This window comes from Hakea prostrata, chromosome 2, assembly GCF_041222555.1.
Source record: "Hakea prostrata isolate BN-2017 chromosome 2, UWA_Hpros_2, whole genome shotgun sequence".
NCBI lineage: Eukaryota > Viridiplantae > Streptophyta > Magnoliopsida > Proteales > Proteaceae > Hakea > Hakea prostrata.
Window position 1 is genome coordinate 45,713,364 of NC_142601.1, and position 15,860 is coordinate 45,729,223.

Consider the following 15,860-nt stretch of genomic DNA (forward strand, 5'->3'; position numbering starts at 1 on the left):
AAAACCAATCATACTTATTATTAAGGCCCTCCTGGCACTAAGAGATCCTAAGAAAGCTTTTTTGTGCAAATGTAGGTTTTATCTATGTCTGTTTATATTCCCCTGGTTGGAAGTGATTCAATCATTATCAATATAGCCACATTTGCTAAAGAAGAGGGCCTCAGAAACTCTCAATCTTTGATGGCATCTACATTGATAAGTTTGTTATGGTGCTATTGGCTAGGCATCTACATTTATAAGTTTGTTATGGTGCTATTATTAGCCAATGGCTTAGCACATTCTCCTCTCCCTCCCCTGCTTCCCCCCCCCCCCACACACACAAAAAAGAATGTAAAACCTTGTGCTTCTCTTTGTTTTTTAGGTGTATTTGTGGGTATATCTGTGATGTGTGTGACGAAGGATTGATCATACTTGTTATATCGATGCGTTCTATCTGTCAGTATGGTTCGTACTACTTTTTTAGAATAACGTATAAATATTTGACGGCACCTTGCTTCTAACCTCGTTTAGTTGGGAAAAGGCTACGTTTTTGTTTTCAGAGTCTTGCTTCCTCACTAATGGTAGAATCAACCAATCATAATATTAGGCAAGAAATTTTCCATTTCTTGTGCATGGGAAAGAAAATAGAAGATGTTGTTGGTCTATAAGTTAATGAGCTATGCATGTTTTCAGCCAAGTTAAGGTGAAAATGGAGGTTCTTCCTTTGCAAAACTGGGATTAAGTTGAGTCAGAAGATCCCCTGTTCAAGATTTATACAGAGGAAATGTAATGATGTTTTAAATATGTAGTCTGATTTGTGTCTACTGTCAGGTAAATGACTCACTAACAGAGGAACCCATTGGCGTGACTGATTTAGAACCAGCTTTTCGTATGTAACTTATCTTAATTTTGTAATAAATTGTTTCTTTCAACAAATAAATAAATACAATTTTGCAATATTTGATTTTCATGTATTACATAAGACTTCAATCTCCCTTACTCAAAAGAGATAATTTGTTAGAAAAAAAAAAAAATCATATCCCAACAGTAATCAACACTAGCTCAATTTCATAGAGCAAAAGAACTAAAAAAAGCACAGCTTGCTTCCAGTTTGGACCTTCCTTGTGTGACGTGTCAATTCAGTACAAAAGGCTTTGAGGTCTTCGCTGGAGAAACAAGAGAAATGACATTTAAAAACAAGCCCAGATTATAGTTTATACCAATCTTGACATGGCAGCAATCTGAGAGACCTCTCCTACATATTAAATTGAATGAAATTTTCTCAAGGACACCCTGCATGAGCTGTATATGCCAAGCTTGACATGGCTGCTATCTAAAAGGTGGTTCATTCTTTTACAACATGTATGTCTACATATTGGAACTGCATGCATATCCAAAATGCTCAGACTCGCAGACTAATGGAGTCTTCAACCAGTAGAGCATTGAGAGATAATTGTCTAGAGGAGTTGATATCTATCCTGGTGGATGGTGGCGCCCATCAAGGTATTCATACTTTCAAATAGAATTTATAGGTTAAATTTGATACCATTGATGTTCTTTCTTCTTCTAGTTGTTGGTAATTTCTGCAATAATTCCATCTTTGTTCTTGTTCATTGAAACATTTGACAATGCTTAATGCCACAATTCTGTCTTTTGTTTTTGGTATTGTATGTGTGTTCTTTTTGGGTCTCTTGTAATATTGCTTCCTAAAATTGAATTAGAAGAAATAATTTGAATTCACACATCATTATGCCTCATTAAAAATGCCTATTCCAATACACATGAAATGATATTAGTTGTCTAACTTATGTGACAAGGAACAGAAATTTTTGAAGAAGAGGAAGCAAGACCACGGATACAACGAGTTCCAACTCTCCTACGAGAGGTCAAAAAGAATAGACATTGCTATGATCCAAGGTTGTTCTCCTTTGGTCCTTACCATTACCGCAAGCCAAATCTTCAGGTAGGACAGACCATTAAAACCAAGCTAGTCCGACGGCAATTAAGTTCTTTCAAAGAGACTAATTCAGGTAACAGAATCAAAGATTTCTTCAACAATGAGTTTGGTAAGATAGCACATGAAGCAAGAGCCTGTTATGCAATGGGTTCAACAGCTAAGTTCAATGACAATGAATTCAAATGCTTAATGTTCTTAGATGGTTGCTTCATTGTTTATTTCATTCACTCCTATGTCAATGAAAAGCTAGAAGAACTAAAGATGAAGAATGACCATATTGCTTTCTTGATAATGGACTTGTTATTGCTTGAGAATCAGCTTCCTTACCTGGTTCTTAGAGCATTAGTAACTATTCTGATGCCAGGAGAGATGAACACAGATATATTTGATAAGTTCATAGACAATCAGACTAGTAGCACTGGCAGTAAATCCACAAGTGAGACCCTGTATCACATCCTTCTCCAGCCATTCTTGCATCGCAGCAAGTCAGGGATGAAGGAAAAGTCTGTAGTTAATGACAACATTCCCACAACAGCCACATCCACTTCCATGGAAATTCAAACAGACAAGGAACCACTTCATCTGCTTGACCTTTTCAGAAATAAATTTCTTGGTATTAGCAGCTCTTCTCCACCCATCAATGGCAGCAAGTCTCGAGGAATAGGAGAAGGAAGATCAGGAGATTCTGTCGATCCAGAAGACAGTGACTGGCAATCATTCCGTTCGGTCCAAGAGCTTAAAGTTGCAGGCATCAGGTGCATTTGCACCCGAACTTGTTACCCAAAAGATGTCATATTCCGAAGACACTCCACGTATGGAGAACTATCACTTCCAGCAATTGTGGTTGACGATTCGACTAAGACTAAGTGGTTAAACTTAGTAGCTTATGAAGCATGCCCAGATTTCTACAATGACTTGGCCTTCACCTCCTTTGTTTGTTTCATGGATTCGCTCATCGATCATGCTGAAGATGTGAAAGAACTGAGAGTACAAGGTGTACTCCTCAATGGTCTTGGCAGTGACCAAAATGTTGCTGATCTATTCAATGATCTCGGAATAGACTTGACACCAGATCCTAATGCATACATGAAAGTTAAGCTTGGCATTCAAAGGCATTTCAAGAACAGATGGGGAATTTGGATAGCTGAAGCACTGCAGACAAATTTCAGGACCCCATGGACTACAACTGCTTACTTTGCTGCAATATTCATTATCATTCTCACAATCATTCAGACTGTTCTCAGCTTCTTGCAAGTCCTCTAGAGGTCATAAGAAAACAGCTCTCCTCCACGACGAGCATTTTCGTCACCTTTGTTGTTGCCAAGTGCACCATGAGAATGCAAGCTTTGAATTAGGTATCAGTCACACACTAAGCTGTTCATGTCCCTCTACGGGGCTATCTGTATTTGACTTGAGGCTTACTACAATCTTTCTTTCTTTTGTTTATTTGTTTATTTATTTATTTGGGGGTGTCATGGTGGTGTTATTATTGAAGTCCTGAGATTAAGATGAGTAACCACTAATTATGCCATGTTTACTTGGTAGCAAGGTATAGAGTATCTCACGATACCATACGATACTAACTGGCACATATCCTTATTGGACACAACCCATACAATACATCTCAACGTGTATCTCTATTGAATTGCACCTTTATACATTAGATACTACGATAGAAAACTCAATACGGGATTATATGTCTCTGAAAATCACATGACCGATACAATACTCATACTGATACTTTAAACCTTACTTGGTAGAGGAGCTGATTCATTTTCTAATCCACGGAAGCAATGTGTGACTCTACAAGACTAATATTTTTGTTAACTTCAGAATAGCATTCAACATTTGTGTTAACTTCAGAATAATTTATGATTCTACTAGTCTCAAAAACCTTTCATTAATGTTAAGCATGTCTTTTTCAACAGAAAGAACCGAAAATACTTTCTGTAATTTGCCATAATCACTACCTTTACGTATCTTATGAATTCAAACACAACCCAACTCCCCACCCCCAAAACAAAGAGAAAAAAGAAATACTTTTTTGCTGAAATCAAATCTGAATTGACAATGTTGTCATTCTACACAGCTTATGGATTCATAAAACGAAAAGCACCACGGGGAAGCCAAATTACTCCATGAAATATCTTTTAGATCATTAGATATCCACCCCAGCCACCACCACCACCACCACCCCCCCAAAAAAAAAAACAACTTCTAAACCATCATGTCCTCCCACATCATATGATCCAGACAAAATTTGTGCTATCAAAACTTCCCACTATCATAACCAAGTTGTGCAATTAATTTTTACACATGGCATTTTCTCAAGCAAAAGTGGAGGGTTAAGTTGTTCAGCACATGGTAATCAATGATATTATTTTCAATGCTTTCTAGGTAGCATCTGCAAATAGCATATTTACCTCCCCAAATTCATTCCTCTTTTGGAATCTCATCTTCATTCTTCCCTTCTTCAGGATTCATTGAATTTGGAGGCAGTGGAAATACCCCAGTGACCATCTCCACCAACTTCTCCACAGCTTCACCTTCCATGCGCTTCTCACAGTCCTCGATTATCTGCAGACATGAAACATGACAAATAATAGAAATAGAAATAGGAACTTTAGAGCCACTATAATTTGCAGCATGGCACATGAATGGAAAATAATAATAACAAATAAATAAATAAATGGGAACATGCTAAACTTCACCACAACATTCTTTCCTTTTTTTTTCTTTTTCTCTTGTGATGAAGCACTTCAAGGCAACTTAGTATTTGTGCAACATAAGAAAAGGAATTTAAAGTACCAATAGTGTAAACATGTGCATGCCATAAAATGGTAACCCCTTATTCCATACATATCATCTAAACCTTTTCTCTTATGCAAGAAAGCCACTTATTTTTCCTCGAAAAGAAGATAATTTAATTGAAACAAGAAGTTGCATGAGAGGGGAGTGAAATAATGGTTAGTGGGTTTCAAAGATATGCCTTTACACATTCAGTCCTCTAATTTGATTTCAAAGAAGAGGAATCCCAAGAGGAAAACTAATAAGAAATTCAATCTTTTGCGATGGAAATTTGTTTAAAACTCCCAAAAGAAAGAGGTACAGCGAGAAATCAAGAAGAATCATGTTTGACCCACATGAAGAAAGATAAGGAACTCCAAAACTAAATTGTGTATGTCCAGCGATGATTCCATGAAGCAAAGAGGTTATGAACCACAAATAGGAGTCCAAGAAGGATATTGGTGCTCTTTACTCTCAAGATTTTACAGGTTTTACTTATAGGAAATGTTTTCAATAACACTATGAAAGCATATGAAGATTCCAGCACACGAATATTATAGTAAGATGAATGACAAAAATCAAAGGTGTCAAAGTAAACAAATTTCGAATGCTTTATCAATGGCCAATTGCTTTGAGAAAATGGGTGGATTTATAGCTTCAGCTATAACGTCATGGAGAAGTGCTGTATAAAGAATGCGTACTCATTCTAACAGCTAACAACACAAATACTATCTCTTTGCTACAAGCCAAGTGTTTTTACCTGAACATAGTAGCTACATTTATTGAAAGAAGCAATATCCAAAAGAGGTTACACAACAAAAGCAAATGGAACAGTAAAAGAATATTTCTAATCCAACATAACCTCAATATACCTGTATACAGTAAACACCCCCTAAATATACCTGTATACAATAAACACCCCCTAAATATACCTGTATACAATGAACACCCCCAGCAAACGCAAACGAACACCCCCAACCCCCCCCCCCCCCAAAAAAAAAAAAAAAAAAAAAAAAAAAAAAAAAAAAAAAAAAAAAAAAAAAAAAAAAAAAAAAAAAAAAAATATATATATATTCACAGCATACTTTGAGAACTCTGTTATCTGGTGCATTTTATTTCTTCAAATCAAAGCAAGGTTCTGTGGATAGCATACAATTACAGAAAATACTGAGATCCCATCAAGATTAACTCGCATCCCATCTTATAACAGATATATATATATATATATATATATACACACACATACAGATTGGGTGCTCCAGAGGCTCAAAATCCCGTTTGAATCAGTAGTTCAAAGAAAATACAAGAATACAAAAATCTGTGCCCAGTGCCCAAGGCTCCCTCATTTAGCAAGGTCTGGGAACATCAAATGTATGCAACCTTACCAGAGTTTCTAGAGAGGTTGTTTTCTGGACTTGAACCCATGTACAGAATCTTCCCATTATGTGGTGCATTTGCACAGATCATACCTAGTACATGTAGTAATCATGGGTCCAATTTAAATGCCACATCTATAATCAACAAGATTGACTGCACTTTAATCCTAGAAAGTTTGTGCAAGCACATTTCAACAAAAATTTTATTTTGTCGATCTTCTGAAGAACTGTATAATCAATGGATTTATACCAATGCAGAAAGAAAAGAAAAAAAAGAACTTCAGTATATACATGAACAGATTATACAATGTACTTCGACAGAAAAGATACCGGGTCAATTTCAACCACAGATGATGGCCGAATGTTGATAATATTGAGCTTCTCAGCCTTCGCAAGTTTATACTCTTCACAACTTTTCAAGAACTCATAAATGCATTCCCTTGTTTGGTTGCATGCTGCACTTTCAACCAAATAATCATAAACCTACATGGTCAATAAGGATGAACGAACACATTAGGTCACACAATTCTTCTACCAAATGACATAACAATCACATAGGAAAACAGACCTCACCTTGAACTCAGATGGAGCTACAGGGCATATAACACGCGTAGGATCCTTTGATGCTCCTCGTTTTCGTAGAAAATCAAGTACTTCAAAATTTGTAAGCACTCCAGCATTGGCTTGCAGTCTTAAAGGAGGAAACAGCATTGCATATTTAAGAACTTAAATCACAACACTCGAAAGCAATATCAAATGCTCAGAACAGAAACTAACCAGAAAAGGGAGAAAAGGGAGAGAATAGGAAAGTACTGATAAAAGGCATACATTTTCATCTGTAGATAAGTCAGAAATGCAAACCAATTGGCACTAATTTCTTATCACATGAATCATCACCAGCAGAAGTTGGCAGGAGCCTGCCTCTGCATAAATCACGAAAGGTAAAAAACCAAGTTAAAAAGCGGGTAAGACAGACAAGTCTAATTGATAAATCAGCTACTTATTCAAAACAATCAGAAAATGATACAAATTTCCCAGTCCTACTTAAAAGTTATATCTAAGAACGTGTGCTGCATTGGCACGGCTTTAACCAAAGGTTAGTGAGAACACTAATGTAGTAAAGGATGGATCTTCCACAGCTCAAACAAGTTCTTATATTTCATTACCAATAATCCTCCACTGATTTCTCATCCCACTAGACCAACCCCTTCCAACCCCAAAGAAATGGAATGCAATGAGAAACTCCCATGTACGACATTTTGAATAGTGATATCACTTCCGTCCACCCAAGACAAGTATCTTGACTGTTAATGATCATTCTGGTTTCGCTGCAGTTCCATGCATAATGATTGAAATAGCGAGCAATTATTATATCATTCCATTCGAGGAATTCATGATTGAATAAGTGGTTGAGCTCAATGCTTCTTCTAACTCAAAGAAATTAGGAACCAAGCAAATAAAAACAGGCATCAAGTACGTTCCTAGTCAACCATCCAAACATCAAGAAAGAAGATGTCAATATTGGCTAGGAAAAATATCAAAATGCAACAGAGAAATATATGCTTCCATGCAAGGAAAGCTATCTGGTCTTCTCTAACCATAGTTGTCAAAGCAGCCAATGCAATCCAAGGTGTGGAGGGTATCAAAGTGCTTTGGCAGCCAAGGCACCCATGTTTGTATTTGCCCCTTTTTTCTTAATTATACTTATTTTGTATGCTACAACATGTAATATTGTACCTTATATCATAAAAAATCAACATAAGTCTCATCAAGTCATCAACAATCAGCAGCGAACTAGAAGATTGTAGAAGTGAGATGCAAGTTATTGAAGGTTCAGAATGATCAAAACATATATGTGGTTTACACTATTCTTTGGAATTGTTCATGTCAATGGTATAGGTATACCTTTTCTCACGTAGAGATTATAATATTCTTAAAAAAATATAATCATATCTGTAAGTAATTAAACTACTCTCAATTTAGAGAAAATATCCTGGTTTTTATGAAACCTGACTAGTCAAAGAATTTGATTTTCAAGTAAGACCTTTTCTATTAGGTAAAGCACAAAAACCAATTTCCCAAGAAATCCAGGATTTCTTATATCAGACTTATATTATAAGGAGTAGTGGTCCATGCAAACCTTATGTGTCTATGTGAATACTGTCAAAGTAGCTCCGAATGCAAATATTCTTTAGGTGTCAACAAATGATTAATTTATGTTTGGATTTTTCTAATGTTTTACTATATTAAGATCTATGAATTAGGGTAATTTTCATTTGGACCCCCTAAGGTTTAACCCAAGTTTGTTTTCGAACAAAAAGGAATGACATTTTGCATTTGGCTCCACTATAGTATCTAAAAAAGAGCAACTAAGGACACACTGTGAATGACAAGAAGGAGACAAGGTTAGGGTTCCAAATTCCAACTCAAATTGATTTGCTTCAGCGAGAGGTCACTAAATAGATTAGAGGGTTTAGTAAATTTGTAACAGCGTCATAGGGATTTGGATACATTTGCAATGATACATGCCTGATTGAAATAGCTGATCCGTAGGCAATAATACATTACCTATGTATAGACATTCAAAACCTGATCAACAAAATAGTTTCCTTCTCTGGCCCAGCTATTTATTAAAGAGATATTTGCATAATATCCATCATGTAATTCATGAAATCCACAAAATAAAGTTAATGTCAGAATGCAATCCAAGAAAATAACATTCTAAAATATCAAACCATTTATACATACATTTATATATATATATATATATATATATATATATATATAAACAAAACAATAAGGTATGAATTCCATACTTGAGTAGGACTTTGTATAATTTATCCATGAGGTTTACATTGAACAGAATTTCAGAACCATGCAGCATTCTCCATTAAGTCCAAGATTACTCAAATGTTGTAAGCAAAAACGGTCGAAAACTTAGTAACAATAGCCTCATGAATAACCTTCAAAGCCAAGAAAGAAAGCAGATGGGGGTTATATGCTAAATACACCGAAAGGAAAGAAAACCCTAGATTGAATATTTGAATCTGCAGAAGCAGCAATCTCTCGGGGAATTAGGCACATTTGACTAGAAGCTAGTAGTAGTCAACAGCAGCTTGCAAGAAGGTTTGCTTCCCAAAACTGACATTGAATAGCTCTTGTGAAACTAACAATCTCATATAACTTTTAATAGGGGAAGTAAGGACACAGAAAAGATGAGAACTCCCCTTGCAGTTCTTGGCCGTGTTGCAAACATACAGATATTGAATAACAGCAGAAAAAATGCAAAATAAGGTGACAATTCTAAAGTGGGGGACCATGGCTATAAGAAATGACTGTTACTTCTTACCATCAACATTGGAATAAACACCAAAATCTCATTAGCATCACAACTGAAGATCAAAAGCTTGGAAAAACATATAATTCTGTGTCTGTTCTCCAACTGGCTAATTTATCAGCCCAAAGGGTAAATGGCGTCATTTATCATAAACTTTTTCAATAGTAGATAATTTGAAACTTTAACACGCACATTACAAAATAAAACGAAAAATGAAGTTGCATAAGAAGTTGTAACAGCGTCTATCAAGCAGAAGCTTTTGCCTGTTCTCTGTTTTTATTGTACCCAAAACGAGATTGGTTGTTCTCAGAAGGAATGAGGATTGAATGGATTAAAACAAATATAGATATACAGAAGAATCCCTAAGAAAAGAAAACCCCGTCGAATAAATTTTGAGGAAAGACGAAAACAATAAAAGCTACGTGAATATTGAAGAATTCTGAGGAAAACCGATTTATTTCACTGACCTTAACTGCTCAACTTCTCGCGATCGCAGGAGATGACGAGATGAATAAGATATGAGAAAAGATGAACCGCTTAAAGAAAGCTGATTTCGATGGACTGTCACCTAAGGTAGTGAAGAAGAGGAATCTCTCTAGAAAGGACGGAGCAGGGGTACTACCGATACGTATCCATATTTGACCCAACCATACATCACTCGACTCTCCATTGAATTACAGCAAAATACATTACCTAAAGCAATACAATACTCAATACAGGACGATACGTCACTTAAAATCACACGATACAATACTTGATACGGATACTTTAAACCTTGGATCGGAAGTTGGATTCAAGTTTGGTTGAGTTTCTTCCTCTCAGAAAAAGTATTTAAAGCGCATAATTCGGGCTTAATTTACAACACGTTTTTTTTTAGAATTACCAGCTTTATATTACAATACGGGCAGTGGGGACTATCATGCATACACGGGAGGCCAAAATTCGTGACCTCTTCGTTAAGATGTGCAAGTCGTTACCAACTAAGCAATTCTTACTAATTAAAGGGCGTTTTCACCTACTTAAATGGTAAAATACCGTAAACGTTTGTTCATTAATTGACTTTTTTTTTGTCAAGAGAACTACGAATTTTTGTTTGCTATCATGTAAGTATCTCGAATTTGTAGACGTGGTTCTTGCATGGTGATGGCAACCTCCTCTATAAAGGTAATAAAATTAAGGAAGTCTTTGGTTTGAACTTTTTGTACCTTGACTAGGCCTATGGACCCCAAGTTTGTGTGACTAGGGCTCTCTTCTGGATAATTTTTTTTATGTTTATGCCCCTATTTACAAATAATCAATTTTCATAAGAGGAAATAAGCAACAAAAATATTGTTTGATTTTCACTACACGTGATATATTGTATAACAAGAAATAGGTATACTACCATTACGTAAATAATATATTATGTATCATCAATTTGGATTTTGGGCTGGTTTTGGTTTGCCTTGCAAAACATATATTGGTTGTAGTTTTGACTAGGGCTCACTTATATTGGTTTGGACTTGTATTGGTATCAATAAAATATTGTTAGTGCAGATGGAATAACATAGAGGGTGGAGAGAAAAAAACAAGGTTTTGTTCTAATTTAGATTGTATTTGGTTCTGTGATTCTCAAGAATCAACATTGGAATCATGTTTCTAGGAAATCATGATTTAATAGAATTAGATTTTGTAGGATCATATTCATAATAAAAATAATAATAATAATAATAAAAATAACAAATTACACAGCACCCACTATATTTTGAACAAAATTCTTGACCACCCACTATTGTTTCATAAATTACATGGCACTCATGTAAATGATAAGTCACCCACAATTAATTTTACTATAAATAGATTATGAAATTACCAAATGCCCTTACTTTTATTTAAAGCATTTAAATTTTGAAATTCAAATTACCTAAATACCCTCTAGGTAGGAAAATGAGGATAATACCTCCACTTTGATTCAGCAAATGCATTAATATCCTCACTATAAATGATGATAATACTCCCGTTCAACTCATTCAGTGGGCGAAGGGAAAATCACCCATCTTCTTCCTACATATGGCTTGGGGGATCTAAGTGGAATCATGCCAAATAAGGATGTCTTAATTTCCCTCTCGTCGGTTGGAAGCTTTGACGATCGTTCAATTCATATCTGCATCCACTGTTGACGAAATTAAGTTTAATACAAGTTGCAAGTCATCATCTTCGATTCTATCAAAGTTGCTCTATAAATTTCCTATAAAAGTCTCCTCTGTAGATCTAGTCCCTTCTCCCAATCTCAACTTTAGCTACAAAATTCTGTTGCGCAATTTTTAGTGAATAGTGAAGAGAGAAAAACTTGGTTTTTGGCTCCACTAGATAGCCATAATTTCCTAATTTTTACCTCCAGGGAATCTCCTCGCTCTCCATGTTACAACTTTGTTTGGATACGAAATCCTATGAAAGTTTTTTCGAGACTACACCTTAAATTTGGACCAACTACAATGTTTACACCACCACTAACAAAATTCAATCATCCTTGTTTGTGAAAAATTCTCCATCAATTTTGATAGAAAATAACAAATTCTCCATCAATCCGACTGTGACTAGATGACACACTGCAGATGAGGAATTTTGGGGTTAGTGGATACGCTTTGCAATGTCTCTTCAAAACTAGGTTCACAAAGAGTGGGGGTAGCAAATGGATGAGGTAAGGGTAGGAGGTGAGATGAATGAGTGCAAAAGAGAAGGTGACAGAAGATCTAACCCTAACCCTTGACCCCTTGCTCAAAACATTGGAGCACAATGAAGACAAAGACACAGACATTGCTGATGGCGACAACGACAAGCTTTTTCTTCCCAAATCAAAGTTGTCAACATGACTTCTCATTGAATTGTCATGAGCACATCAATTTTGGGGAAATTGCCAGACGGCTTGTTGATGTAACAGCTAGAAAACGCTTTGTAAATGCTAGATTCATACCCTAACAAGTTTGGGATTTCTTGAGTATTGTGGTTATATGAAAGCAGCAGTTGCAAAGGCATTACTGATAAGGAAGGGTTGAGGTTTGATGAGGAGAGAGAGAGAGAGGGGGTGATTTCCAGCAAGGAGCTGGTGGCGGCAAGTGTCTTCCGCCAGGCAAGTGTAGGAAGAAGATGGGTGAAGGGAGATTATCATAAAAAATGGGGTATTATTGTCATTTACAGTGAAGGTATTAGTGTCATTTGCTGAATCAAAATGGGGTATTATCATCTTTTCCTACTCTAAGGGTATTTAGGTAATTTAAATTCAAAATTTAAATGCTTTAAATTAAAGTAAGGGTAATTTTCATATGGACCCCCTGAGGTTTGGTCCATGTCATTTTAAGTCCAAATAAATGGACACTTTGCATCTACCTCCCCTGAGATATTCAATAAGATCAATTAAGGACAATTTGTAACTTTTATGACTAAAATACCCTCACATCTATTGTACTTGCATATTTTCTCTCTCATCTCTTCATCTTCAGTCCGGCCTCGCCCCATCTCCCGTTTTTCCTCTTCAACTCCGGCGACAGTTGGATCAAAGCATCTGCGACCACGAAAGCTAGCGGATGGAAACGTCGCTCTGCAAGTGCTTCACGAGCTGCAACCACTGCCATTTTCCCCCATTTAGAAGTCTTCTTAGTAGATAGAGTAGACTCAGCAAGAGCATTTGCGAATCTCCATTGAAGCTTTTCTTGTATGCATCATACAAAATTGATGGAACGAGTCTTCTTGAATCGAAGACGTCTTTTTTGTCGAAAATAATTCAAAACGTTGTTGGCACTTTTCGAGCTTTGTTTCTTAGCTCGACAGGGAAAATCTGGAGAATCCGGCATCGACAACATGGAAGACGAAGACGATCTTCCAGGAGAAATTACTGGGTCCAAAAGGTTGAAGAAGGATTTGTTGCTCGAGTGACTCGTTTTCAATTTACCAGAAATCATCCTGAAGAAGAAGTAGATTCAATTCCATAAACCATTTTCAATTTACCTGAAATCATTCTGAAGAAGAAGCAGATTCAATCCCACAAACCTGTACCTTTCGATCGTAGGAATCGTAATCTCTTGTAAGTCTCTTTTCTCTAGTTTTTTTTTTTTTTTTTTTTTTCTTTTTTGTGTATTGCTGCTCACCCCTCTGTCCCTGTTAATTCTTGTTTCTCGTGAAGTTTTTTCTGACATCTTATCCTATGTACCACATCTTATTGTGAAACAAGAATCAACAGTAAGGGTAAACAGCAATTTTTCTGTAGTTGTTAATTCTATAAAAACACCTATTTTCTTGTGCATTGCTTGCTTACCCTCCCTGTTTCATCATCTATATCTTGTTTCTTATTTTCTGTATTTGTTAATCGAATTCCAGTACATATCTGAAATCAAAGAGAACTGGATCGATTTCACTTTATCGATGTTTCTAACCACATTGGGACTCGGTTGACGTTGCAAGCTCCAAGCCGGAATATTGACGACGAGATTTTCAAGTTCAAGCTTCTTGACGATTCCTGGAATTCGAGTCGTTGTTACTAAGTCAGGACTCTGTTGACGCTGCAACTTCTGGACTGGATTACAGGATGAGATTTTGATTCTCAGATTGAGGCTTTCTTGATGATTTATGGAATTTGAACCATTGTTAGTGATGGATTTCTGCTCTCTTCACCGCTTTTGCTGCTGTGGAATTTGATGTATCGACTGATTTTTTGCCGGAATTTAGCCTGCAAGGAGAAATCTCTCAGTGCAATGGTTGCAGCTTATGAAGCATTTGTAGAGCAACGTTTTCCATATGCTATTTCGTGGTCGCAAATGCTTTTATCCAACTGTCGCCGGAGTTGAGGAGGAAGAAAAGGCAGAGATGGGACGAGGCCGGACGGAAGATGGAGACGATGAAGGAGATAAAGAGAGAAAATATGCAAATCTTACCGTAGGATAGATGTTAGGGTATTTTGGTCATAAAAATTACAAATTGTCCTTAATTGATCTTATTGAATACCTCAGGGGAGCCAGATGCAAAGTGTCCATTTATTTGGACTAAAAATGACATGGACCAAACCTCAGGGGGTCCATATGAAAATTACCCTTAAAGTAAAAACATTTGGGTAATTTCATAATCCATTTTAATAGCAAAGTTAATTGTGGGTAACTTGTAATTTACATTTGGGTGCCATGTAATTTATGAGGCAATAGTGGATGGTTAAGAGTTTTGCCTCAAATATAATGGATGCCGTGTAATTTGCTCTAAAAAACTGTTTGTTTCTTGTGATTCTAACAAGTGAATCTATCTAAAAATTTGTTTTTTTTTTTTTTGGTAAACAAAAATTTGTTTGACTACCTTGATTTTGTGAGTGGATTCAACCTTATTAATTTATCATACTTATGTGAATTATGTTTTCAACAAATCATAAAATGCTAACAACACTAAACCTTGAGGAACAAATAAAAAAAACTATACACAAAATTTTATAGAACTGTATAACTATTCAATTTATTTTTTATCATAATGAAGAATTTGCATTCAGTCCTTTAAATGTTTATATTTACTTTTCAATCTTAAGAGAGCTAATACAATTTAGATGAGATTTTGTTTGACTGTCTGACCTGTTTCGACCCCCTAGTTGTTAGGTAATTTGCCTCTTGGGTTTAAACTAGATGACACCGCTCACTTGGTTTTGTCTTACGGGCTTAGAAACCAGACATAACTGGGCCCGCCGGCTCTTTCTGTAGCTAATCGAATACAGAATTTTCTTAATATAATTGACAATTTACCTAAAAACATCTACTTTGAAAGGTAACTCACATTGAACTTCGAGTGAAAATGTTACTGTGAATCATAATGGGTATGTGATTCATTACAATAGTGAAAGTTGGGATAAAATAATTCAAATAATTACAAATCAAAAGAAGGCAAAGAGGTACCTCCTAGTTTAGATCCAAAATATATTCAAATTCACCAAGAAATATAATCTCATCCATCTTCCTCAATTTTTATCTAGCATTTGCAATAAGACAACTAAGGGCTCTTCACAAAATCCTTCCAAAATCCAGGTATGATAAGGTGACAATTGCTCCTTCCATCAATTCTTCATCTTTTGAAATGAAAAATAACCCTATTATTATTATATAATTATGTAATATTATTCGAAATAGAAAAATATATTTTTAAGTACAATTTTCGAGCAAGTTTAATCTTTCACATGTGTGCTTCCAATTCCAAGAAGATCACGTGTGCCCGTCAAACAAGAAGAAGAAGAAGATTCAACAAAAACAAGTTAACGTGGACCTTCAGAAGTTTTGAATTTCAAAAACTGGACAAAGGCCCTTCCAATTTAAAATTCATTTTTATTTTCAAAAATTTGAATCGTATTATTTAAATGAACCCCATGTGTACGTAAATAAATACTGAAGCTCAAAGCGTGACCATCACAGTATTTATGGTTCAG

General features: G+C 35.8%; 2 protein-coding genes across 4 annotated transcripts; one reads left to right on the forward strand and one right to left on the reverse strand.

Moving 5' to 3' along the window:
• The first annotated feature begins 1,397 nt into the window (after positions 1 to 1,397).
• LOC149024473 (UPF0481 protein At3g47200-like) lies at positions 1,398 to 3,419 on the forward strand. The gene is made up of 2 exons (XM_089143483.1): positions 1,398 to 1,482; positions 1,803 to 3,419. The coding sequence occupies exons 1-2, from the start codon at positions 1,398 to 1,400 to the stop codon at positions 3,197 to 3,199; spliced, it is 1,482 nt and encodes a 493-aa protein (XP_088999609.1). The 3' UTR covers positions 3,200 to 3,419.
• On the reverse strand, positions 3,411 to 10,029 carry LOC149024474 (uncharacterized). Of its 3 annotated transcripts, XM_089144698.1 has the most exons (7): positions 9,904 to 10,029; positions 8,916 to 9,062; positions 8,668 to 8,722; positions 6,928 to 7,022; positions 6,673 to 6,790; positions 6,430 to 6,582; positions 3,411 to 4,513 (listed from the first exon to the last, which is right to left on the reverse strand). In XM_089144698.1, exons 4-7 carry the CDS (start codon positions 6,933 to 6,935, stop codon positions 4,370 to 4,372), a joined length of 423 nt encoding a protein of 140 aa, XP_089000824.1. In that variant the 5' UTR covers positions 6,936 to 7,022; positions 8,668 to 8,722; positions 8,916 to 9,062; positions 9,904 to 10,029; the 3' UTR covers positions 3,411 to 4,369. The 3 variants fall into 3 exon arrangements, with proteins under 3 accessions (XP_089000824.1, XP_089000825.1, XP_089000823.1); XM_089144699.1 differs by lacking the exon at positions 8,916 to 9,062; XM_089144697.1 differs by lacking the exons at positions 8,668 to 8,722; positions 8,916 to 9,062.
• Positions 10,030 to 15,860: the final 5,831 nt, after the last annotated feature.